Source organism: Natator depressus, chromosome 7 (assembly GCF_965152275.1).
Source record: "Natator depressus isolate rNatDep1 chromosome 7, rNatDep2.hap1, whole genome shotgun sequence".
NCBI classification, from domain to species: Eukaryota; Metazoa; Chordata; order Testudines; family Cheloniidae; genus Natator; species Natator depressus.
The window spans coordinates 79,771,369-79,797,461 of NC_134240.1; the positions used below are offsets into that span (position 1 = coordinate 79,771,369).

The 26,093-nt window shown below is 37.5% G+C and overlaps 2 protein-coding genes across 7 annotated transcripts in view; one reads left to right on the top strand and one right to left on the bottom strand.

The window, feature by feature from the left end:
• LRRTM3 (leucine rich repeat transmembrane neuronal 3) overlaps window positions 1-3,293 on the top strand; it is a 120,684-nt gene extending 117,391 nt beyond the window's left edge. The window contains exon 3 of the mRNA XM_074958870.1: window positions 1,344-3,293. Within this exon, the coding sequence (XP_074814971.1) occupies window positions 1,344-1,553 (210 nt within the window). The 3' untranslated portion in view covers window positions 1,554-3,293. The remainder of the gene's footprint in view (window positions 1-1,343) is intronic.
• The window catches only part of CTNNA3 (catenin alpha 3), an 896,431-nt gene that overhangs the window by 631,713 nt on the left and 238,625 nt on the right, over window positions 1-26,093 (bottom strand). Inside the window, exon 1 of one of the 6 annotated variants that reach the window (XM_074958869.1) lies at window positions 6,421-6,450. The exons of the other annotated variants lie outside the window; for them this stretch is intronic. Coding sequence (XP_074814970.1) covers window positions 6,421-6,435 — 15 coding nt within the window. The 5' untranslated portion in view covers window positions 6,436-6,450. Of the gene's footprint in view, window positions 1-6,420; window positions 6,451-26,093 lie in introns of those variants that run through there. 6 annotated transcript variants of the gene reach the window in all.

A 26,093-nucleotide genomic window follows, 5' to 3' on the forward strand; every position in this document is an offset into this window, starting at 1 on the left:
ATGAGTTGCATAAGATTTAAAACTATGCTTAAAAAGAGACTTTTTATTTTGATTCTTTGAATTTGGTAAAAAAAATCATTTTTAAGTGGTCAATTTTACTGCTCTGACACATTAACATGTTCTGAACCCTGTCCTCTTGTTGAAATTATTCTAAAATACAGCATCCCCAGTACATCAAGTTGTTACTTCAAGGGAGAAACATTCATGCTTTTTATTATTTCAACCATTTAATATTTGGAATGCTTTTAGAATTAAAAAAATTTAAAAATATCACACTCAGTCAATAGCAGCCATCATTAAATATAAGTCTCTGTGTTGGAATTGTCTTTATATTTAGTTCTATAAAGTTCCAGTCAAGCTTCAAAACAGGTTTATTTTGGAGCAGAAACAGAACAATAAAAGTGACAAATCTACAAGCTGTTCTCTGTGGCATACATAAAATGCAAGTTGATAGCTGACTAAATCTTTTTAAAAAAAATACTATACATGCATTACTCATATCAACCGTTTTACTATAATCATTTTTTGTATTTTTCATCCTTCAGATTTATATTATTAGCAAGAAAGAATTGCTAGTAGAAATGTTTATAATTAAGGTCTATATTCTCTTCATCTCTGGTTCTGAAATATATTTGTGATAACTATATATGACATTCTTTGAAATCCTCATGAAAATAGTGACAAAAAAAATTTAAATGACATCCTAATTTATATGAAATAAAGTGAGGGGAGGCTCCAACTGTAGGGGTAAAAATAATGAAATGCAGCTATTTCTTCAAATAGGCCTTTCACCTATGGAAACCTGCTAGATTCAAATCTATTCTTAAGTCATAAATAGTAATAAAGTAGTAACCTGTAGTAGATATTTATCCACATTGTAAAGTTGCTACAAAATCTGATACAGTCTGGAAATGTCCACTAGTCACTTATTTGCAGTTGGGCAGCCAAGTAAATCCCACTTAAAATATTCCATATCTTACCAATTCGGTAACGTCTCTTCCCCGTCCCCTATATATTTTTGGTGGTTTACATTTTGCATTTGCTAAATATATTATGAAAGGTTATTTGCCTTGATTTGCATCTTTAAGACACTTCTGTGGCTCCTCTGCCATACACAAAATTTCACAAACGAATCCCTAGGCCCAGCACTAGGCATCAAAGATGATACCAGTAAGGTTTGAAGAGCATTGGCAAAGGTGTGAGGGGAAGTTCTCACGGGAAGCACTATTCTTGGCGCTAGCCAATGTTTTTAGATATTCACTTTCATCACCATCAAATTCACATCACAAAAGTTAATTATGTCTTTTGCTAACTGTCTATTTTTCATATCCGTTTTTCCCCAGATACCTTTATCTATGAATGTGTCAACATTTCTCGCCTATGACCAACCCACAATAAGTTACTGTGGTGTACATCATGAACTCCTTGCTCATAAGCCCTATGAATGTAATGCACAGGAAGAAACAATGGAAACACACCTAGAGACTGATCTGGATCTCAGCACAATAACAACAGCCGCAAGAATCAGTGAACACAGTCAGCAGCTAGCTTAACTGACTTCATTTGTAACAGAGGGCTGCAACCAACCTATGTAACTTGAAGGACAAAACAAGGAAGATGTTCTAAAATGGTTTCTGAAACCCCTGTTTAATTAAAAGAGAACCAAGAGTTATACATGAAGACATGAATTGTTTCAAGTCTACAATTTGTAATTAGCTAAGTTGTGCAGTATTTTTGACATAAAGCAGAGTATGACCCTTAAAGCAAATCTTTTTTCAAAACTCATCCTACCTACCTGTAAAAACTGTACAGATCTAATGTATTTTTCATACTGTAAAGTTTCAAGTACTGAGAACAGCTGGTATGTACAGTACCAGAACTGAATTACATCTCACTTTACAAATTTCAGTTTCTAAAGTTTTAAATTAACAAAAATTATTTCTTGTGTTATTCAGCTACTCAGTTTTGTAGGGACAGTTTTGTTACTGCTTTTGTGCCCAGAAAACTTTACTCTAAAATTCTGTGCTGTGCAGAACATGCACAATTTTTACCATGCTTACTGTGTAGAATTTTATCTACTTGTACCAGAAATAATACATTCACTAAAAGAAGGGTTTAATTGTTCAAACTTGTAAGAAGTTCTTCAATTACATAGACAAGTTTTTCTTATAAACGAAAACAAAAATCACAGAATTTTTAACAGTTCTTCTCAGACTTAACTGTTGCCTTGAATTAACAGCCTGTGAAAGTTAATTCTAAAGCAGTGAAATGTAACGATAAAGAGGGGTATTTTAACAACACATTTCTGAATGACTCATTATTTTATTCCTTTGTATAGCACTGTATTAAAGAAAAAATGAACCATGGATAAAAAAAACACTGGAGACAAAGGCAGTAACCACAGCAACAAGGTTTCATACACTTACAAGATGCCGTGGTTAACTGACAAGGATACAGTTTTATTAAGTTTTATTGTACTGCAGGATAAAATGGGTGGGTAGCCATAACAGTCAGCTGTCTCTTTACAAGATTTGCACTGAAAGAAATCATCCATCACCTCAGATGCATCTGATTTTTATTTTAAGTGTTCATTCCACATATTAGGATTCATTCTCAAAACTGTCTTGAGGATGAGCCATGCACACGAGCGCACACACAAAAATCAGAACTTTTCCTCTTGCCTCCCACATAGTATTTTGAAAACACAGTCAGAAGTTGACAAGCCAGTTTATTAGGGCCAAAACCTACTGCCACTGAAGTCAATTACCATTGACCTCAGTGGGATCAGGCCCACCATTATTTTTCCTTTCTGTGCAGAGCTATACTACTCTTAGCATTTTCTAATGGTTAAAATTATAAAAAAAACTCAAAAGCAGAAAACATCCACTTTGTTAAAAAGATAAAATAATTTAGAACAAAAGGTAAAGATAAATAGCCCTTCAATGTTCTGATAGATCAAGTTATGAAAAAAAAACTTGAAATACAAAAAAAATCAAATTATAATAATTCTATGAGCCCATAATATGTCTACCATTTAATCTATGGATTGAAGAATTCTTCAGTCTCATTCTTCTGTTTTAAAGCTTCAAGGCTTCTATAAACACCATCCTGAGACAACATTTCTTACAATACACTCATGTGGTAATCATGAAAGATTACATAGTTTAGAAAAATAATATGCCATGCTGACAGTGAAAAATAGAAAAGGAACCCAAGAGCCTTCAAAAGGTTAAAACAAAAAAGTGTTTTGTATAGTAGTAGCAACTTTTTAAAAAATAAAGAGAAATTACATAACCACAAGTCTATTTTTGGATGTTTCGCCCAACATATTTTAGTGTGCCTTCACAAAATAAGATTTAAATTTAAAATTGCATTTCAATTGTTTGTACAAAAGAATAAAGCAACTATTATAGGAAAAATACCTTTAGAATATTGTATACAACGGACTCTACATTCACTATCTTTTAAGTGCAAACAAAATGTCAAAATAGAGTACATTGTATCAGCAATTTATTTAGCACTTCAGATTTTGTAACATTTTGCATAAATTATTTGGTATTCAAAACATTTTATTTGTCATGTTTAAGACTCATCTTAACCTTCATATTTTTTCAGTTTCTAATTTCTTTACTGCATTGACCTGGTGAGTTCCTGGATTTCTGATCATCATTCTCTATTTTGGAATTTTACTATGCAGAGTTTGAAAATATATATTCAGCTAATTATAAAAGGGAACAAAAAACTTAGCTGCAGGCCTGAAATATTAAAATTATATTTGTGTGGAAACAAATTACTTCCCATTACTTCAGCGTTGTGGTTTTAGGTTTCACATCCAGCTTTTTTCTGATGAATATGGATGGTTTAATTGGTTGGGGTAAAATAAGAACTGACCTTTTGAGGGGAATGGATGTTCAGTTACTAAACCCCTCTTACCCTTACTGCTACCTTCCATGACCATTGTGACCACCTCTGGCCCATTTCCCCTTGAACTTTTATGGAACAAATGTGGGGCTCAGACTTGCTTACACTATTTTGAAATTGCTGTATGTTCAGAGACGTGATGTGCTTCTGACTCTCAGAGTACAAGACAATATGAAAAGAAAACATGGAAGAGCCTATCACACATGTAAGGTCTGTATACGTGAAAATTTAGTTCATAGCAAATTGGGGTGTGAATCTACCCAGAACTAGTCTACTGAACTCTAATTGTCTATGTGGACCTTGTTGATGCACATTCACAGTTAGTTAATGCACTTTGATATGCTTTTACGCCCAGATGGTATCTTAGCAATAAGGAATGGGACAAATGTCAAGAATGGGGAAATCATATGAATGGAACAAGCTAAGATCAGAAAATATTTTGGGCCCTTTTATCTTCTGCCCTCAGGAATGGAATCATGACCCACTATTTCTGCAGTTCAACAGATTATGCCAGTTCTTAAAAATGCAAGTAACAAGATAAAGTTATTAAAGTAAACCCAACTATGAGGGGAAAAGACACAAAAACCTGATAAAAGATTTAAACTTAAAGAAAAAAAAACATTGAAGGAACCTGAAAATCCCTACTGAAAGGGATTTAGAACGTTGGTAAATGGTGACATTTCTACCCTTTTCCTAATACACATGCTGTTAGGGGGCTTATTCCTTCACCCACTTACTTCCCTGGTCCTTCTCGCATGAACAGAGAGCAACAATACCCGAAAGTCCAAAGGTGCAAACAATTCGATATTTATTGGTGTGAACTTCCAGCAAGCATGATTCCAGTTTCCTTCCTTAGTGTCCCCCTTCCCAGCTCTGACACCACAGAGCCTTACACCTGTGTCCCTGTTCCCATTCCTGCCCTTAGCCAAACATGATTCCAATTTCCCCACCCTCATTCCCTGTTCCCATTTCCCCCTTTAGCAAAACATGATTCCAATTTCCTCACCCCATTCCCTGTTCCCATTTCCCCCACCCACCCCACACACCCACCCACTTCCCGATTGACTGCAGACTATATAGTAAAACTTGAGTTCTGCTTAGCTATACCTTAACCAATCATTTTCCTGAAATTTAACTAACTAATCCCAACATATTGTAACATGATTATGTAACCAATTATATCCCACCACCTTCATTAGTTTACACCCAGCAAAATTAATTATACAGCAGACAGGAACAATCACAGAACCAGACAGAGATTATACAAACAAACAATAGCAAAGTGGGAACTATAATGACAAAACAATACAGAAGTGAGGATTTCACATCCCAGCTATTGATAAGTGAGTTCTTGCCAGACAGGATGCTATCAAACTAAGTTTCCTTTTACATTTTCTAGGCACTTCCCTTTCTCTGGAGGCCGTAGGCATTATCAGGACAGGATTGTATTCCTAACAGCCCAATAGCACCTTATTTCAATGTGACTAGTTTGGAATGTGAGGATGTGACCATTCGCTTCCCAGCTTATGGGCTGCCTCTGTTGCTTAGCCAAAGGCCTTAGCCTAAGAACAGGGCCTCAGACTGTCACAGTAAGAGAAGGCTCTTACACCGGCAGACAGTTATTTTGCTTCTTTCTTTTATACCTCTATAACTAGCCAAGGATAAGAATACACCTAAATTCTTAGAGTATAGGCCTTTACAGACAGGCCTGAATATCTATATCCTAGCACATGCAATCTCATACAATCTTACGCTCTTCTTGGTATTTACTTTAATTGTTAGCTATACCAACAACAAAACAAACCTCAGCCTAAGAATTCTGTTGAGCTTAACTGTTCTGACATTTGTTTCCTACAGGACCTCACTTGTCTCGACCCCTGGTCCTGTCTGCCTGAGAGAGGCTGAAACCCTTTATTCTTCCTGGGTAAAAGCTAATTGGACTCTCAGCTGATCTGACAAAGTAAATCAACAAAAATAATTTTGCACCTCTGTGCAGGGTTCTAGCATCTGGTATTAATGTAACTCAGAAGAGCAGCCCCAGTATTCCTAAAACCTGCTACCCTGTTACAAAACTCAATGTACATTTTTTAAAACCAGTAAGACATTCAAAGCTAGGGGCCACAATATAGTAATCCAGGAATCAGTAAGGAATTCAGGAACTACTACTGCATTCAAAGGGTGATAAACATATTGAATACATTAACAAGGAAAGCGACTGACTCAGAGAAAAGGAGTCCAAAAAATATCTAGGCTGTTTGAGAAGGGGACTGGTAAGGCTAACGAAAAACCAGGATGGTCACATTATGGTACACTTTAAAGACACAAGTGTGAGACTGGACAGCTTTCCCAGTTCTTAAAACTTCCTACGTTATGTATGTGTACAATATGTATTTCACTACATTTAACCACACGTTTCAGCAGTGTACAACAAATGTAACACTTCATATAAAATTGACTGTACAGCACCTTAGATGGCTAAATGTATTATTACATACTTACCAACAATCTTCCCATACTTCCCGGTATAGTAGGCTGGGAGGGAGGAAACCCTTATTTGGCATGTTTCGCTGTTGTGTGCCAGGTCTCACTGCAATAATTCCATCCCAATAATTCTCACTAGGTCTTCTGTTCACCAGAGAGAGGAAATGCTGCCTCTGGACAATAACGTCAATAATCAGAGCCATTTTTACAACTTTTCCAAGGCACACAAGAAATACCCAGGTGATGCCAGTTCATTGGCAAAGTAACCTAAGAAAATGTAGTTATCTCAAGAATTACAAACTTGAGGGGGGCATCTCTCATGCATTGGCACATGTTGCACAGGCACATGACTGTGTTGATAATGACTGCCGAGAGAAGATAGATTTTATAAATTAACAGCTCTTCAGCTCAAGCCATAGCACTGTAGAATTTAGTGCCCCTTTAAATACTGGAGTGGGGTCCTGGATTTCTGAAGTTTTACTGAGTTGAATGTTCATTACAATTGCAGTCATCATACGACTTTCTGTGGCTGACCCCAAAAGAACTACTAGCTGTTCATTTGTGTTACTTAAATTAATTTAATGCACCATATTTAAATAAACAGAACAATGTACGTGTTATTTATTCCAACATACTAACTGTACACATCTTATCAATGTACAACAGTCCAAAGGAGTTAGCAGCTAAGAACACTACTATCCAGACTCTAGGTTTCTCTGCCACTGATAATAAATATGCAGAAGAATCTAGAGGTAGTGATGTACTAAAGGTGGCTCTCAGGGGTTCTCCAGAGCTCCTTGTTATTATTTTGTTACAAAATCTAAGTGAAGGTAGGAAGGATTTCTCTGCCATTGATATAGTTCACTTCTTCCCTGAGATTTGTCAGATATGAATGGCCTCTGGAGTCTTGAAAAGACTTGTAAATGTTCTCTCTTTGGCATACACCAAATTGCCCAAGTGCAAAGTATTTTTTAAGTGTACCTAGGTTAGGATATTCCTGAACCCCTCTACAAGGACTTCTCTCTTTCGAAACACACGTATGCTTCTCCCAACACAAGCTGAACATTTCTGATATATTTTCAATAAACTCTGTGTATTTTTCAGGAGCAAAGTACATCTCCAGCAAGTGCACTTACTATAAATTTGTTTGTTAAGTGGTGCTGGCTCCGTCCCTAATTCTAGTTCAGAAAAAGTGTTTTATTTAAAATAAATGAACAGATTTTATAGCAGAACAATATTTAAGTTACTTTTAATTGTTATATTTGACACCAAGCGACCACGTTTGGGGGCATGGAAGACTGATAAATTCAGAAAATTTTAATAAGGTATGGATCACAGTCCAAAATTTTAGATTTCATCCAAACTGAATCCAAACTCTGAACCACTACAGATTTACCAGTCACTATGAGAATTCCCTTCTGGGATGTTTATAAATTTTAGTGCTCCACAAAACCAAAGCATTTACTTATCAGTTTTGTCAATCCCACTGCACCAATTAACATGAAAATAATCCCATTTGTCATCAAGTGCCGCCATATATTTGTAACATACATTTTTAAAGGAATTTTTAATACTAGCCAATGCCAGAATGTGCAAGAACCTCCTCTGTCTCTCTCTACAGGCTTGACTGTTTGATCCATATTTAAGGAAGATTCTTGTTAAAATGCCTCAAAATGTTTCTAACACTAAACTGAACTGACAGAGTTAATATAAAGTAACTCGGTCAAAGTCTTTTTTCCTGCTCTGGTTAATTATGGACTCTTATTGATTTTAAAGTTTCAGAATAAATCAACATTAACACCAGCAGAGTTCATGATTAATGTTATTTTAATGAATGCCAAAGGAATTACTGTACTTTAATGTTTTGCTACTCGAATGTTGCTGTGAATTTTTACGTAAGCTGAAGTGCAGTGAGTACAACTGTCAAAATCCCATATGCAATGGTGCTTATATTCTACTTCATCAACATCAATTTTGTAGATAAATAAATCACTTCTAAAACCTGTCTCTTTAGATGTTAGCTACCATGGAGCACAGGCTGTGTGCCAGTAAATGAGCCTGCAACATTGAATTAATTATAACTAGTCCTATTACATTAAAGACCTAATACATTCATAATAATGGACACTTTCAAGTGTCACCAATTTAGATATTACATATGTAAGGGTAATAATTTACAAGTGAAAATTAATTAATATTAAATTACCATGGAATTTTTGTGGATACACATTACATCCTTACTAATGTCAAATAACCTCAGTATGACTTACATTACAGCAATAAACAGCAAAGGAATTCAGGATGTTGAGTTATCCTATGCAAGTGATTTTTCCAAGCTTCAGCTATACAGTATCCACCTAATAACAGTTAAACACTTTTTATTCCAAAAGAAATAAATTCTTTATGGTTGATAGAATTCAACAACTACTCAATCTACAGTCTAATCACAAGATGATTGCACCAAGGAAATATATTTCAAAGTCAAATAGTTTAAGACTTTGGATATACTAATGCTGTGCTCCTTTGAGAAGGAAAAACTCTTCAATTAGAAAGAATATTCATTAATAACAAATTAAGTGTCACTCCAGCACTGTATACTTCAGTCATTTCAGTAGATTTATACCAAAGTATGTCATAAATGAGGCATGAAAAGCTATTAACTGAATCTTTCACAATGAATAGATTTTGTTGCCATCTTGTTCTTTCAATAGAGATAATGATCTGAGTTATTTCCTTAGTAATGATGATAATATAACCCCCTTTTTGCCCTATTGCATTTTGTTATTGATAGTTTTATTTTTATAGAACCAGGCTCAGATTTTTAAAGGTATTTATGCATTGCTGCACTCACCGTTGCAATGTTTAACTGACTTACCCCGATCTTCACTACAGAATTACTTTAGTATAACAACATCGCTCAGGGGTGTGCATAATCCACAGCCCTGAGCAACACAGTTATACTGTCCTATGCGCCAGTGTAGACAGTGCTATGTCGGTCTTGTAGAGGAGGATTAACTGAGCCCCTGGGAGAAGCTCTCTCCCATCATCTTAAAGCATCTTAATTAAAGCAGTACAGCAGTGCCGCTGCACCGATACACAGTTTTAAGTGTATACCTGCCTTTTGGAACAGATGTCTCATTTTCAAAAGGGATTTAGTCACATAGGACCCTAAATCCCTGAGTGCCTAAATCCCTTTTGAAAATGAGACTTCTGCTCCTGAGTTAGGCATTGCAACAGTGAGTGCAACAACACATTGATTCCTTTAAATATTTAAGCTCCCTGTCTTTAAACTCCCACAGTTAGAACAAACCTTATTCGCAGCGTCCCTAAAAACAGTTCCTCTTTCCAGGAAAAGCAAAAATACAGCTGTTATTTTCAGACACAACAAAAACCACTTTTAAATGTGCAAATAAAATACAGGGATTTTTTTTCTGGTCTATCACTTTAATTTTATCAAGATGGCTTATATTTCTCCTCATTTTACTTTCAAAACTTGCCTCTTTCTCCCAGGTCTCACTGTCAACTAAGAATGCTGGAGAGGAGACATTCGCTCTCGGTTAACACAGCCAGAAAAATATATCAATTGATTTTCAATTGTTCATTTCCAAAGCAGAAAAGTTTTGTTCCCAAGTGAGCACACTATAGTTTATCTGACCCAGATTACAATTTCTTTGCGAGATCTACAAAAAAAAAACAAACGACAACAACAAACAGTAAAATTATTAATTTTTGTACTTTTTATTTTTAACAAGCAAGGCTGCAGGTAGTACTGCAGAAAAGAATGTGGGTGATAGTGGATCACAAATTGAATGTGAGTCAACAAGATGATGCTGTTGTAAAAAAGGCAAATGTAATTCTGGAATGTATTAAAAGGCATATAATATATAATAGGTAAGACCCAGGAGGTAATTGCCCTGCTCTACTTAGCACTGCGGCGTCCTCAGCTGATATATAGTGGTCCAGTTTTGGGGCACCCCACTTTCAGGAAGAAAGTGAACAAATTGGAGAAAGTCCAGAGAAGAGCACCACAAATGATAAGAAAGAAAATGATATGGTTTAGAAAACATGATGTGTGAGAAAAGGTTGAAAGAACTGTGCTCATTTAGTCCAGGGAAGAGAAGGCTGAGAGGGGAACATGATGAAGTCTGAAAATCTGTAAAAGGCTGTTATAAAGAGATTGTTGATTGATTGTTCTCCATGTCCACCGAGAACAGGACAAGAAGTGATTGGGTTGGTTTGCAGCCAGGGAGATTTAGATTAGATATTAGGATAAACTTTCTAACTATAAAGGATAGCTAAGCACTAGAAGATGCTACACAGGGAGGTTGTGGAATCCCTATCACTTGAGGTTTTCAAGAACAGGTGAGACAAACACCTGTCAGGGATTGTCTAGATATACTTAAATCCTGCCTCAGAGTGAAGAAATGGACTAGATGACTAGTCAAGGTCCCTTCCAGCCTTACATTTTAATGATTCTAAAACCACCAAAAAGCAAAGTTTTCTGGTTTTCTGCTACTACAAACAGTAACACACACTTTGTTCGTTTCTATTCACAAAGCCTTTAATACTACGGGGTGATTCCCAGTTGGTGCTAATTGTCTTAGCCCCCTTTGCAGCAAATAGTGCTAGGAGAATTTACATCAGCTGAGAATCTGGCCCAATACATTTATCAATATGCGACATCTAGCCTAACAAAAGTGTTATAGATCATTATTGACTGGAAACCTTTTATGATGTTTGGAGTGGAAGGCAAGAAAGATTGATATTTTGCAAGGTGTGGGATAGGTCTCTTCATAGGTTGGCATAGATGTCGAGTTCAGTACTTTGCAAGTCCTTTAAATCCTTGAAAAATTGTATGTTTAAAAAGTAATGTAGCATATAGTGAGTGAAACCTAGTGAGGCTTTACATTTTTGATATAACAGTGTTTAATGGTACCTTTTATTCAAAAGAAGCTTCTGAAAGTTCTGTCTGCTAAGAATGACTGGAATGGGAGCAACTTTCATGTCAGTTTTTCTGACACTGCCCTATGTGTATATATTAGGGCTGTCAAGCAATTTAAAAAAATTAATTGCGATTAATCGTGCGATTAAAAAAATTTAATTACAAAAGATTAATCGCACTGTTAAACAATAATAGAATACCATTTATTTAAATATTTTGGATGTTTTCTACATTTTCAAATATATTGATTTTAATTACAACACAGAATACAAAGTGTACAGTGCTCACTTAATATTTATTTTTGATTACTAATACTTGCACTGTAAAAAAAAATAGTATTTTGCAATTCACCTAATACAAGTACTGTACTGCAATCTCTTTATCATGAAAGTTGATCTTAAATATGTAGCATTATGTACAAACTGCATTCAAAAGTAAAACAATGTAAAGCTTTAGAGCCTGCAAGTCCCCTCAGTCCTACTCGTGTTCAGCCAATCGCTCAGACAAACAAGTTTGTTTATGTGTGCAGGAGATAATGCTACCTGCTTCTTGTTTACAATGTCACCTGAAAGTGAGAACAGGTGTTCTCATGGCACGGTCGTAGCCGGCATTGCAAGATATTTACGTGCCAGATGTGCTAAAGATTCATATGTCCCTTCATGCTTCAACCACCATTCCAGGGCACATGCACCCATGCTGATAACGGGTTCTACTCGATAACAATCCAAAGCAGTGTTGACCGATGCATGTTCATTTTCACTACCGAGACAGATGCCACCAGCAGAAGGTTGATTTTCTTTTTTAGTGGTTCAGGTTCTGTAGTCTCTGCATCGCAGTGTTGCTCTTTTAAGACTTCTGAAAGCATGCTCTACACCCCGTCCCGATCAGATTTTGGAAGGCACTTCAGATTCTTAAATCTTGGGTTGAAAGCTGTAATTATCTTTAGAAATCTCACATTGGTCCCTTCTTTGTGTTTTGTCAAATCTGCTGTGAAAGTGTTCTTAAAATGAACCACATGTGCTGGGTCATCATCTGAGACTGCAATAACATGAAATATATGGCAGAATGTGGGTAAAACAGAGCAGGGGACACACAATTCTCCCCCAAGGAGTTCAGTCACAAATTTAATTAACACGTTTTTTTAGTGAGAGTCATCAGCATGGAAGCATGTCCTCTGGAATGGTGGCCGAAGCACAAAGGGGCAAACAAATGTTTAGCATATCTGGCACATAAATACCTTGTAACGCAGGCTACAAAATTAGAAGCATTGCCAGCAGATCGAGAGAAGTGATTATTCCCCTCTATTTGGCACTGGTGAGGCCACATCTGGAGTCTTGTGTCCAGTTTTGGGCCCCCCACTACAGAAAGGATATGGACAAATTGGACAGAGTCCAGCAGAGGGCAATGAAAATTATTAGGGGGCTGGGGCACATTACTTATGAGGAGAGGCTGAGGGAACTGGGCTTATTTAGTCTGCAGAAGAGAAGAGTGAGGGGGGATTTGATAGCAGCCTTCAACTACCTGAAGGGGGGTTCCAAAGAGGATGGAGCTAGGCTGTTCTCAGTAGTGGCATATGACAGAACAAGGAGCAATGGTCTCAAATTGCAGTAGGGGAGGTCTAGGTTGGATATTAGGAAAAACTATTTCACTAGGAGGGTGGTGAAGCACTGGAGTGGGTTACTTAGGGAGGTGGTGGAATCTCCATCCTTAGAGGTTTTTAAGGCCCAGCTTGACAAAGCCCTGGCTGGGATGATTTAGTTGGGGTTGGTCCTGTTTTGAGCAGGGGATTGAACTAGATGACCGCCTGAGGTCTCTTCCAACCCTAATCTTCTACGATTCTAAGAAGAGGGCAGCATTATCTCCTGTAAATGTAAACAAACTTGTTTGTCTTAGCGATTGGCTGAACAAGTAGGACGACTGAGTGGACTTGTAGGCTCTGAAGTTTTACATTGTTTTGTTTTTGTACACTTTTTGATTTCAGTTACAACACAGAATACAATATACATGAAAATGTAGAAAAACATCCAAAATATTTAATAAATTTCAATTGGTATGCTATTGTTTAACAGTGTGATTAAAACTGTGATTAATCACGATTAATGTTTTTAATCACAATTATTTTTTTTTTAGTTTATTGCGTGAGTTAACTGCAATTAATTGACAGCCCTAGTATATAGCTAATTGTGGAAGGTGTTTTTATTTGTGGTGTTGCTTTTCATGAATGTGCTGGGGAAATATCAAAGAGAGGACAGCATAAGGATATGCAGCAGAAAATGCAGTTGCTCAGTTCTGACTTTAGAAATCAGAGAATTTTTTCAAAGGTGAAGAGGGCTCTGCAGAAGTTCTGAAAATTCCAAGCAGCTTTCAGTTTCTAAATTTAGCTGAGTGCTCAATCCCTGGGAGTTTCAAAAATGCATCTATTACAGTCATAAATTTTAACCAGCTTCTCCTGTGCACACTTGCGCCAAACTGTTGCTCAATTGCTCTGGGCCCCAAGCTCTGATCTGGTTACCAATGGACAATAGAAATAATCCATTCAGACCTAAGGAACACACAGAACAGAAGAAGTGCCAGTATTGCTTGGATGGATATGAGTAGAGCTAGCGAAAGGAATGAATGTGAATATTCCTGGCTGACTCAGTGTGGCATGCATATTAAGTAGATTTCCCTACCCCACGAATGCTTTGGACTTTGACTCCCCTTTTAGACAGCACAAGCAAAGATGCAACACACTGCAGCTGTAGAAAAATCCAGGAATATGTCAATAGATGGTCACACATATTCACCATGCTCACTGAGTGTGGGCACTTCCCGTTTCTACAGGCAGCACTGGAAGTTTTTAGGAGTATGTGAGCACCTTCTAGTATGCCTAGCACTGAGAGAAAGTGGCAATTTCAGAATTCCTGCATTATCTCCAGTTGTGTGTGTCACAGCTCCGAGTAGGCTGCCCCTCCTGAAACCCTTTTCCAGTCCCCTTAGTGCACCCTTTTTCAAGTGGCAGGCCTGTGCATTCATTTTTCTTTGGGGTGGGATCCCAACAGGCTTGGCACCTGCAAGAGTTTTCCTCTGGGAGTTCATGAACTGTAATAATGAGCAGTGACACAGAAGTAGCTTCTCCAAAATAAAGTTGGATTTATTTTGCCAGAAGACACACAGTACTTAGAGAAGTACATTTAAAGTAACCTACACACATATTGTCTTACACAGACAGAGCATTCACCTCAAGCCTCCTGGTAGACCTGACATAGCCCTGGTGCCTCACCATTCTCCCTGGTACCAAGTTACCGTTTGCTTGCTGCAGACCCCCAATTCTCAGTCAGCCTCCCAGTACACTGACCACTTTCCCCCATCCTCTCTGTCGGGCAGATCCTTTAACAGATCAGGGCCCTTTGATCTCCAAATTCTCTGCCTTGGAGAACAGCCCTGTCACCAAGGTGACAGCTGAGAAGTACCTCTTCACAGATATAAACCTTGCTATTACGTTTGAGGGGACATACCTTATGTAGCCCAATTGTTTTACCTGTCCTGCCTAGTTTCTTTAACAACTTGTTTTGAACTATGCAGTCAGGTAGGATAATATCACCAGATGCACTCAGGGTATAGAGTATTTCTAAAAATACTAATATTTCCCAGTTATCCACAGTTGTACTTCTGCCCATGAGGAAGGTTATGTAATCAGTTGCCCTCTTCACCATGGCATTTAGAAAGTCTTCTAACTGCCTTATGCCAGGAGTGTCTCTATAGTCCTCTAGAGCAGTGCTACTCAAAGTGGTGGTCGCCGGACCGGTGTCGGTCTGCAAGCCATCGGCTCCCAGTCTGCGCGCACACTGGAAAAAAAAATTGCCGGTCCCCCGCATCAGATAGCTTGAGAAGCACTGGTCTAGAGGGGCCCTGTGGGAAGTAAGCCTAGGCAGTGACCCTGACATAGACTGGGAGAGTGCCTGTGTGTCACTCTCTCCTTGTCAACCCTCTGCTCGTCAGAGAAAAGTATGATGGCTTATGGGGCTGGCTTCTATTACTAGACTGCTGCACTCTGCAAAGTCGAGACATACTATCCTAACACATTTCATGGTGGGCTGCAGTAACTGGTGCAGCCTCCCCCGCGCACATATTTAGAAACGCAAAACTCAAGATTCGCTCCCTTCCATTATGCTCCCAGCAAGTCACCTGCCCCTCCTCTGGCTGTAAACAACTGCTTGGTCTCTTTGCATCTCAGGACTGCTTTCACTTGCTCTCTCCCACCATGTACATACGTGCGTGTATGTGCGTGTGTAGTGAGTAGAGCAATGAGTGAATGGTGCCTGAGTGGTTTCACCTGCTGTTTTCGCTGTGCCCTCAATGTGACTCAGAGGATTAACAAGCTGAACTGTAAATCTGAGCTGAGGCCCAGTGAGAGTGTGCATCAGGACCCCTGTGCCCACCTGAACTTTAGCAAATACCAGAATTAGTATCTGTGATAGGTGACAGCCCTGGAGAGTGAGTTCCTCTGTTTACCCAAAGAGTAGGGAAAAACATGGGCAGTGACAATACAAGCGTCTCCGTATTTGTCTAAGGGTGTGCCTTAACCTTGGCCTGGAAGGGTCACGTGTAAGAGGGAAAGCAGTTCTGACACTTAGCACATTATTTCTTTGGAGACCATGCTGGAACTGCTAGTAAAAATACTAACTGAACTAATGTCAAATATCCTGGTGTTTTGGTGGTGTGGACAGTTCTCCTTTTAGAAGCTGAATTTAATCTATCAGCATATTATACATGGGTCATTAAAACGCAAACCGGTGGTCATGACTTCAAGCTGGACACTCTGCAATGAGATATTTATGTCTGAACGCTTACATCCATGCGGAGTCCAGTTAAAGTCAGTGGACTGGTATACAAGCATAAGGATCTAACTGTGCATCCCACTCCAGGATCATGCCATGGATTGGATTCAAACTGGCAACCTAGACATAAAACATTTCACATCCCACAGATTGTCACGTGTGATATCCATTCCTCAAACATATCCTCAAACGTTGGCCAATTGTATTAGTGTTCTCTCTTTTCTTCCCAGTCTCCTTCATAATTTGCCTCTGCACTTATTGAAGAAAGAAAAGGAGTACTTGTGGCACCTTAGAGACTAACACATTTATTTGAGCATAAGCTTTCGTGAGCTACAGTTTATGCCCAAATAAATTACTTAGTCTCTAAGGTGCCACAAGTACTCCTGTTCTTTTTGCAGATACAGACTAACACGGCTGCTACTCTGAAACTTATTGAAGACTTATCTTAATAAAAGGTTAATGGAAAAATTCTGAAATGATTTCCATATTCATTGGTATTTGGATTATTTTTCCAAAGATAGTTTTACAAATTTAGGTGTAAGTAACTTTTAGAGAGTTTAGCCATGGGTCATAAAAAACTGTACTGAAACAGAATAAGAACTAGATAAGTTCTTGGAGGATAGGTCCATCAATGGCTATTAGCCAAGATGGATAGGAATGGTATCCCTAGCCTCTGTTTGCCAGAAGCTGGAAATGGATGACAGGGGATGGATCACTTTCTGATTTCCTGTTCTTTTCCTCTGGGGCACCTGGCACTGGCCACTGGCAGAGGACAGGATACTGGGCTAGATGGACCTTTGGTCTGACCCAGTATGGCCGTTCTCATGTTAATACAAATCTGTTTTATTCATAAAACTATAAAATCAATATTCATGCACAGTTTCTCTCTGTGTTAGAATATAAACAATTGTTAAATTTATGAGCCTTACAGTGCATTTCTCTTAGATTTACAATCTGAATTCTCTCTTAGAATGCAAATTCAAACTTTAGTAAAAGTATCCTAATGCCCCTTGGAGAGACAGGACGGGATGTGGAAAGCATACCTGAAGAAATTAAATAAATGAGCTTTCAATTCCTCGCTGACTTGACTACAAGTGAGAACCGGAAAGGATGCTGTTAACAGTTTGTCTAGCTATGTACACCAAATTCATAGTAAACCCATCCTGAATTAATATCCAACTCTTGTTGCATTAATGTGTGCTCATTAAAGCCTAAAAGATTATTGAAAACTGTGCACAATATTACAGGGCGCAATATATGCAATGACTTTCAATGTGCATTAATTGAATATAAAAAAAACCAAGAATTATATATAATATATAAATATATTTCGATACTATACTACTAGTACTGGTAGCCTAGCTGTTAAATAATATCCAAGTACTGGAAAGAATCCAGAGAAGTGCAACGAGCATAATTACGTGAATACAGGATTCATCTTCCAAGCAAAAGCTTCATGGGCTTAAATGCTCTGATGAATAAGAAAAGATGACAGAAGTAATTTAATCATACTATACAACTACCTGAGGGACATATTAGCATCCAGTATGGAAGCAGTTGAAACTGCAAGGACAAGTTATATTCTAAGCCATGGTTTGAAGCTAAAAGAGAAGACATTTAAGGTTATATATCAGGAAGACCTGTAAGGAAAGAAGACCAACTGAAATAGGGCACAGGAAGGATTAAAGATCTTTAAGTCTAGGGTGGGAAAAGACTTAACAGCAAACAACATCTAAGCATAAGAAAAGGCATCTCCTGGTATAAAATTTCTATATTTAAATATACATTTCTTTTGAATATAACTGTATTTTATTTCAGATTTTAAAACATGTTTATTCCATTGTCTCTAGTATTGCCTAGTCTAGACAGTCTTATGAATATTTAGCAATGAAGATGACACACTGTCAGAGATAAAGGTTTTTTAAAAAGTGATAGAACAACTGACATTACATGTAGAAATTAAACAGTCCTAATAATTGACTGCAGAGATTTCTGAGAGGCCAAAGTAGCTGAGCTACTAACCAAATGATGTAACTTACCATTAAAAACAGCTGTTATTACTGATGACTGAAAGGTGACTGATATTATACCTATTCAAGATGCTAAGAGTGGTTCTGGGAATTCTAGGTGAATGAGCGAAGACTCCAGGACAAACACAAGTGAAAAGTCATTCACTATAGAACTATAAAGCATCTAGATTGTTATAATATAAATAAGAATATAGCCCATGGCTTGAAGTGGTTTTCATTATATACAGGGTTTATAGTTTGATTCAATGGCCCTCAGCACCACGCTATAGAAATTGTTCCGGCACCCCTGCAGGCAGTGAGGGAACACAATGCCACTAACCATGAGCTGTCAAATACCCAGCTCTCCTGCATTTTTGTGGCCCACGTGGCACATTCAGATTTTACAGAATCTAAGCTTGCATTAAAAATAAAGTTTCTCTCTCTCCTGGTTGTGAAGGTAACCTTGAAAACAGAAAATGAGCATAACCAATGCAGTGTTTTTAACATGCATATTGTGGGAGTACCTACAGGGCAACTAGTTCAGGACTAGAGCTGGTAAAATTTTTCAGATGCTTTTTTCCACTAAAAATGCAGATTCAGCTCCATCAAAATATTTTGCTAATTTGTATTGACTTCAGTGAAATATTTCAGCTGAAGCAAAAAAAGATTTGGAAATGTTTAGGTGAACCATTTCAACAATATCAAAAACACTGATTTTTTGGGGTTACATCAACACTGGATTCAAGGAAGAGGTAGTGGTGATAGTCTCTTCTGTCCTATAAGCCAGTAGGTAGAGCACTCACCCACGATGAGGGAGACCCTGGTTTAAATCCCCACTCTGATGTGGAGCAGGAACTTGAACCCAGGACCCCCCATCTCCCAGATGAGCACCCTAATCATTGGACAGTAGCTTCTCTTTCTCTGGTCTAGTATCAATATTAAGTATTTTATAAAGCTGATGTTGATTTAAAGAGTGAAGCCCATGAGGGAGTGGAAGATCTGAGAAATATTATGTTACTCAGTGTTCTTAACTAGGTTTAGGTTTGAGGATTATATTTTCAATATAATCTTTATATAGTCATGTTACCTTAAATTGGCTTTTTTTCCCTCTGTCTAAAAGTTTAATTGAAATTACTGAAACATTACTGAATAAGACAGCATTTCTGTGCCATCTGGAGGAGACAAATACTGGAGGAACTAGGAAAGAGAACTCGTAAAAGGACTATTCATCAGCCAGTCAGAAAAACCAGATTATATTTTGTGTGTGTACACCTCTTGCCAAGTGTCACTCTTTTGGCATAAAATTCATTTTTCCTTGCAGTCAACTCAGCTATACTAAAAAATCAGCAAGGCTTCAGGGAGAGAGCATTCATTCCAACGGTAGTTCTTCAAGTTAGCACAGCATAGGCTTTTGCCTATGCTTTTTTGCGTCTGATACAGTATTGTCCTTTTCTCAGTCCTATATTCTGACTAAGAATACAAGTATCCATACTTTTATGAGTCAATTTTGCCTAATTGTTTTCAGATGTTATTAGCCTCCAATCATAATCCTGCTTGCTAAGGGAAGTTCTTGGAACTCTCTGTTTTAAGTATTATCTATCTCCTCTTTCTGAGCCCCTTACTCCTGCTACAATTCTCCTTCCAGGACAAAAACTAATGCATTCAGGAGGAGACGCAGAGAAAGTGGGAAGGAGGTGCAGAATGCCTACTCACCTGCCTTCCACTTTGAATAGTCACAGCCTCAATATAACCGACTGCCTCACTGCTCTCAAAGCAACCATGAGGAGCGAGATCTTGTACTCATGTACTCATGAGGGGGAAATCAGAGGAACAAAAAGGGATAGACACAGAAAGGAACATGAGGATGGTGAGGCAAGACCAGAAAGTAACAGCATGTCTGTGAGGAGAGAGGGCCAGGATACAGCAAAGATTGGGACAGAGAGGAACAGCAGCAAAGAATAGGAAGAAAGTGAGCAAGAGATAATAGTTGGGAACAAGAGATAGGAGACAAGTAGGACAGAGGGAAAAGAAATAAGGAGAGAAATAACAGATCGATATAAATATGGAGAGTCAGGCAGAACCAGAAAAAGCTTGTGCACTTCACTGACTCACCTCCACTCAGAGTCAGACTTGAGGAGTCACACAGAACTTGGCATCTATACAAAACACAGAGTATAACGCTTACAGAGCCTGGGGCTGTAGGAATTACATCCAGAGATGGACTAAGACTGTAAAAAGGAACCGAGGAAATGCTTAAGAAGATAGGGATTGTAATAGAATGCTAAACTATATTATACCATTTTGCCAGTAGATGACGATGTGTGTAAAAATACCTTATTTAAACAAACCTCAGCCACACCTGGCAGAGCATTAAAGAATCTTAAATGACCAAATCTGGTGTGTATAAACAAGCTCTGCAACCAATCCATATCTGGTACAGGAACATGACAGGTATTGGCCCAGCATAGGCTGAATTAAGTCCCTCTTTGGTTAGAGAGAATTAAAGGTTGATCCTTTTCTGAGACTGCTAATAAAAGTGTTGGCAACGAAAACGAGTGACAGCTAAAGGATGTCTGCATAAGTCCTGGAACATTCTAATATAAAATCACTTGATCCGTAACGTGATCCTAGTTTTATTTTCAACTCTTTTGCAATCATTGAAGTTGAAGTTGAAGTTGCAGGAATTCTTGTGGACGTTTCCTTTTCGTTAACAGAGAATGTCTGTACACTCCCAATAAAATTTAGCTTATTTCTCCTACCATTTCGTTATTTCAAAGAGTTAATGGACAAGACAGTGTATAATGGTAAACCAGTGAATTTAGCCTTTCAAAAAAATCCTCACATGAGGCTATTAAGGAAACTTGTTAACTAAGAGGCAGAATTTTCTATTTTATCATGGATTAAAAGCTTGTTAACAGCTAGGAAACAAAGAACGGGACTAAAATAAAAGTTAACAGAAATATTCTGAAGCTGTGGAAAAGGTTAATAGTGGAATGCCCCAGGGATCAGTACTACCTGTGTTGTTCAATGAAACAACTGGACAGAGGGTAGCAAAATTAAATTACTTAAATTTGCCAAGAAGAGGAAGGATTGTGAAGATCTCCAAAGTACCTAACACAACTAGATAATTGGTCACTATGATGGCAGATTAAACTGAACACAGACAAGTGGAAAGTAATGAAAACTGGAAGGAACAACTTAAGCTACTCGTACACACTGATGGGTTCCAAATTAGTTGTAATCTTCAGGAAAAAGCTCTAGATATCATTGTGAACAGCTTAATGAGCTGTCTGGCTCATCTGCAGTGGTGAGCAGAGGTGAATAAGATGTTCCACTACATCAGATTGATAGCGTAATAATACAAAATATATTATAGTGCCACTATCTGAATTAATGGTACCTCCTCATCTTGCATTCAGTTTTGGTCATCTCAAAATTGGCACAGTACTGTCAATATGACAAAAAAGTCTTTTACTTCATGGCAATACTCTTAAACCTGAACAAGCCAAAAGGTACATCCTTCACCTAAAAGCACCAAAAGGAAACATGCACTAGTTTCCTCCTGAAGTTCTTATAAAAACAAGAGCTTTGGTATATGACATGCCTGATTTAAGGATGATGAAGTAGATTTTGTGGACCAACTGGCTTTAACAGGGAAGGCCAAACCAGAATTCCTGTTTCTCCTTCTATATGGTGCTGGAACATGGGTTTAAGTTTCTTTTGTCTTGAGTGAGAATTTTCTGTCCTGCATGGTGAGTTCCAATACACGGAGAAAGTAATAACTGAGCTATATGAAGACAGTCTGAAGCTGGGGAATATCAAGAATACAACTTTGCTACACTTTCTACATAGAAGAAGCAGTGAAACAAGAAATCAAAATTATGTTTTACACTTTATACAAATCTTGAAGTGTATCTCTCAGAGAAACAGTTTGTGAGATATGAAGTGAGCTGTAGCTCACGAAAGCTTATGCTCAAATAAATTCGTTAGTCTCTAAGGTGCCACAAGTACTCCTTTTCTTTTTGCGAATACAGACTAACATGGCTGCTACTCTGAAACCTCCAATAATATATTACTCTTGAGTGTCATCAGTGTCCAAGAGGGGAACAAAATCCTGTTCAATGTAAATTACAAGGGTGCTGACAAAATAATCTCAACACAATACCTTAGGACAGATCTTACGATACAAATGTCTAAATCAATAGGTATATATTTGTCCATTATGACAATGAAATTAATCATACGAGATTGACAAAAGTTTACAAGATGCTACATACATGTACTGTATCTAAGAATCAGAGCCTGCATTTTCTTAAATAAACTTAAGGTGAAAACCTGACCACACTGAACTCAATGGGAGTTTTGTCACTGACTTCAATGAAGCCAGGATTTCACCTTTAGTATTCAAGTCAATGGGAATTTGACCCGAGTAAAAATAGCAGGATCAGGCAGCAACATTGTAAAAAAAGTGTATGTTATGCAGTAATATGAAAGAGATAGCACAATGGCCACTACCTTAACTTCCAAATACCTGAGCTAATTAAATAATGAAGTATTCATTTGAAATATTCTGAGATATTCCCTATAACAAATACTGTTTGGCAAGATGGAAAGTGTTTCCTTCTGATGTAGAAGGAACCAATTGACCAATGTCAAGAGACAGACTGGATGTACCATTATACTGCTCTGGTACAGTTTTATGTTCTGATAGTGTCCTCAGAACTCATTTTTGATGATTCATTCTGAGAAGATTTTTTTGAATCTTTCCCAGAAAAATAAAATTCACAGTTCACAGAACGGTTGATAATCAAACATGTCACAGTAAGTTAAATTTTTCCTTCCAGTACTTTTACCAGCTTCAGGTTATTTTCTAGCTTGCCTTATCTGTCATTTTAGCAAAAGCAAACATGTATTGAATGAGAATCCATTAGCAGCTGGTCAAGTGTAAACAGTCCATCAATCGCTTTTATTTCCTTAGCAGCATAAGCAATTTTAATTTTATCTCTGGAAAAAATCATGTTTAAAGCTGTGAAATACATCATCTTCATTCCATAGAATATTTTATTGTATTCTTCAATAATAAAATTCTGATTAATAGTATGGCTTTTTAGCTTCACTAGTTTATCAAAAAATATTTGTGATGCATAATGCAATTTCTCTTTAACAATAACTAATTACATGAAATTATAACTTTACTAAACTTATTTAACCAGAATAAAGGAAAACAAACTGCAACCTGATTCAGGAGAAAAATATCTGATTCTTGAATAAGGCTTCAGTAAATATTTTTGAAGGGGCTGCCACAGAGTTGTAATGGTTTACTTTTTGCTGGAAATCAGTCCCATAATGACTATACACATCCGGGGGCGGGGGGGGGGGACGCGTTTTACATACATTATCTCAAATGTCAACCAACCAATATAAAGACATTTTTCTGCTTACTTGAACTATTATGTACAGGGTTTATAAACCAGAGAACAGGACAATGTGGGATGATCTCATCAATGGTATGGGAAGTCGTCAAAACTCACCTATGACCATCTTCTATTGATATATGCTGTGCAGGAACATACTTTGACCTTCTGGCTTTATACATGTCTCTAACTTGGCCATACTTGTGCTGTAAAAGCTTGAAATATGTGTCATCTGCCTGATATTCTGCACTTTTGACATCTAAAGAGCAGTATCGTATAAGACCTTCTGGAAGTTTCATTGTGCTAATGCATTACAAATGTGGTCTAGGGCAGAGTAGCTTCTGAAGGGGTTGCATCTCAGTCACACCACACTGCCGGTGTGACACTCCTAAAGTGTCAGCACCCAAGTCCATAACGTATTATCCCCAATCACTAGCAATCCCAGCCAACAACCAAAATACACTGCCTACCTGGGGCTGTTTTGGTATGCTTTCATACACGACTACTTACAAGATTGTTGAATGACGAACTTATTTAGTGCACAGAGAGGACATAATTCTAAGCAGTTACACAAACTGCCTCAAGCGGTCATTCATACCTATATATCTGCTTATTATGTATACCACGTTTAAAAAATGACATGGCAGAGTTTGCCTCAAACACCCTACTCTTTTAGTAGATGTTTCTTCCTGCTTTAAAAGGGTTAGGTCCCTAGTTGCTCCCATCAAATATAAAGTCATTTGAAGTTGGGTTCTCTCTAGAGAAAAAATTACGGGGAGGGCGGGGGCTGAGCATTCCTCATGAAGAAATCCTAGTAGCAGTTAAGTCATACTGAACTTTATGATATTGTTCATTTCTTCACATTGTGTGAACTTGATTTCAGAGCAGGTTGGGAAATGCATCTCCTAATAGTAGCAGATATATTTATATTACTATACAAATTCAATTATTGGCCATTATAGTATAGTTATAGCCTTGTACAAGCAAAATTCAGTTGTCATATTTCCCAAATTTAAGAACCTGAGATTATAAAATGTAATATTCCTACTTGGATTTTAAAAGAATGACACATTCAGATAAACCTTTCTAACCAAGTTATACATTCCATTGGCCAAAAATGTTCTACTGATATGATAGTTGGATCATTGTTAAGGATAGCTGTTTCATGTGGGCAATATGTACAGAAGGAATTTAGACTTCTGGATTGCTACAAATCTGGTGGATTATGTTTTTATATTTGCTCACATTGCAGCATTATATTCAAATAGCAGGTTGTGTGAATCTCTGCCTTTTTTCCTGAATGGGGCCTTCCACAGATATTTGACAAAATCCTTGAGATATACAACATTTTATAAAGTACAGAATGTTATCTGTATGTAACTTATTTCAACAAAATGCATGGGCCTATACTGTTATGTAACACCAAAATTCAAGTGATGGGCATTTTGATTGCTGAATGAATGAAACCTTAACTTAAATCTTTTAATTCTGCACTATTATAAAAAAGAATTGTGGTGATAAGAAAGGACAAGAACAATATAATTGGAACACTGGCCTAATGAAGTTATCTGCAATGTGTTGTATGTATAATATCCCAACTTCATGCATTGAAATTGTATAGATCTAAAATTAGTGTCATATAAGTGTACACTTTTGACATCAATAGATTTTTTTTTCAGAGACAGAAAAGGCAGCCAAAGTATCATGAGCATGTGTAGTCTGGCCCCCAATCCAGACGACTATGTATAATTTGGAGAGACACAGCGTGAGTGTCACACAGTGTAGACTATAGTTAATGAAGATGTACTTTTGTAGGTCTATGGATGATCACTCTGCATCCCAATGAACCAAATTAAAGTGACACTCCATGATCTTTTGTGACAAATATCTCACAATAAAAAAGCCTGACCTGATGGCAGCATTTTTGCTGTAGGAGGGGATCCATGCTTCCAAAATTTTAAAAATGCATCTCCAAGTCCATAGCTTGGTAAGAGCCAACTAAAGATAGTTTTAAAAACTGACCTTGTGTGCAAATGTTAAGACAAATTCAAGTGGCTGACAAAGCACACACACAGCCTATGGTGTGACATTTTACTCAAGATGAAATGATGTTACATTTCTATTAGATACTATCTGCCAGGAAAATATTTGTTGTGGAAAACAAGCATGCACAATTTGGACCCAGTTCTGTGAGATGCTAAGCACCCTCAATTCTCAGGACTTCAAAGGGAACAGAGGGCATTCAGCACACCACAGGTGCGCTCCGCTCCTTTCAGAAGCAAGCATTTATAAAACCATCATCAAGTAAAGAATGACGGTGTCCTATTTCAAGTGGCCATAGTTTTTATCCTGTTTCTGATTTCCCCACAGGATTTTAAAAAGTCAAACATACGCAACACGCCTTGTCTGTTTGTGAAAAAAGTATAACTAAATTTTAAAAAGAATTAGATAAGTTCGTGGATAATAGGTCCATTAGTGGCAATGAGCCAAGATGGTCAGGGATACA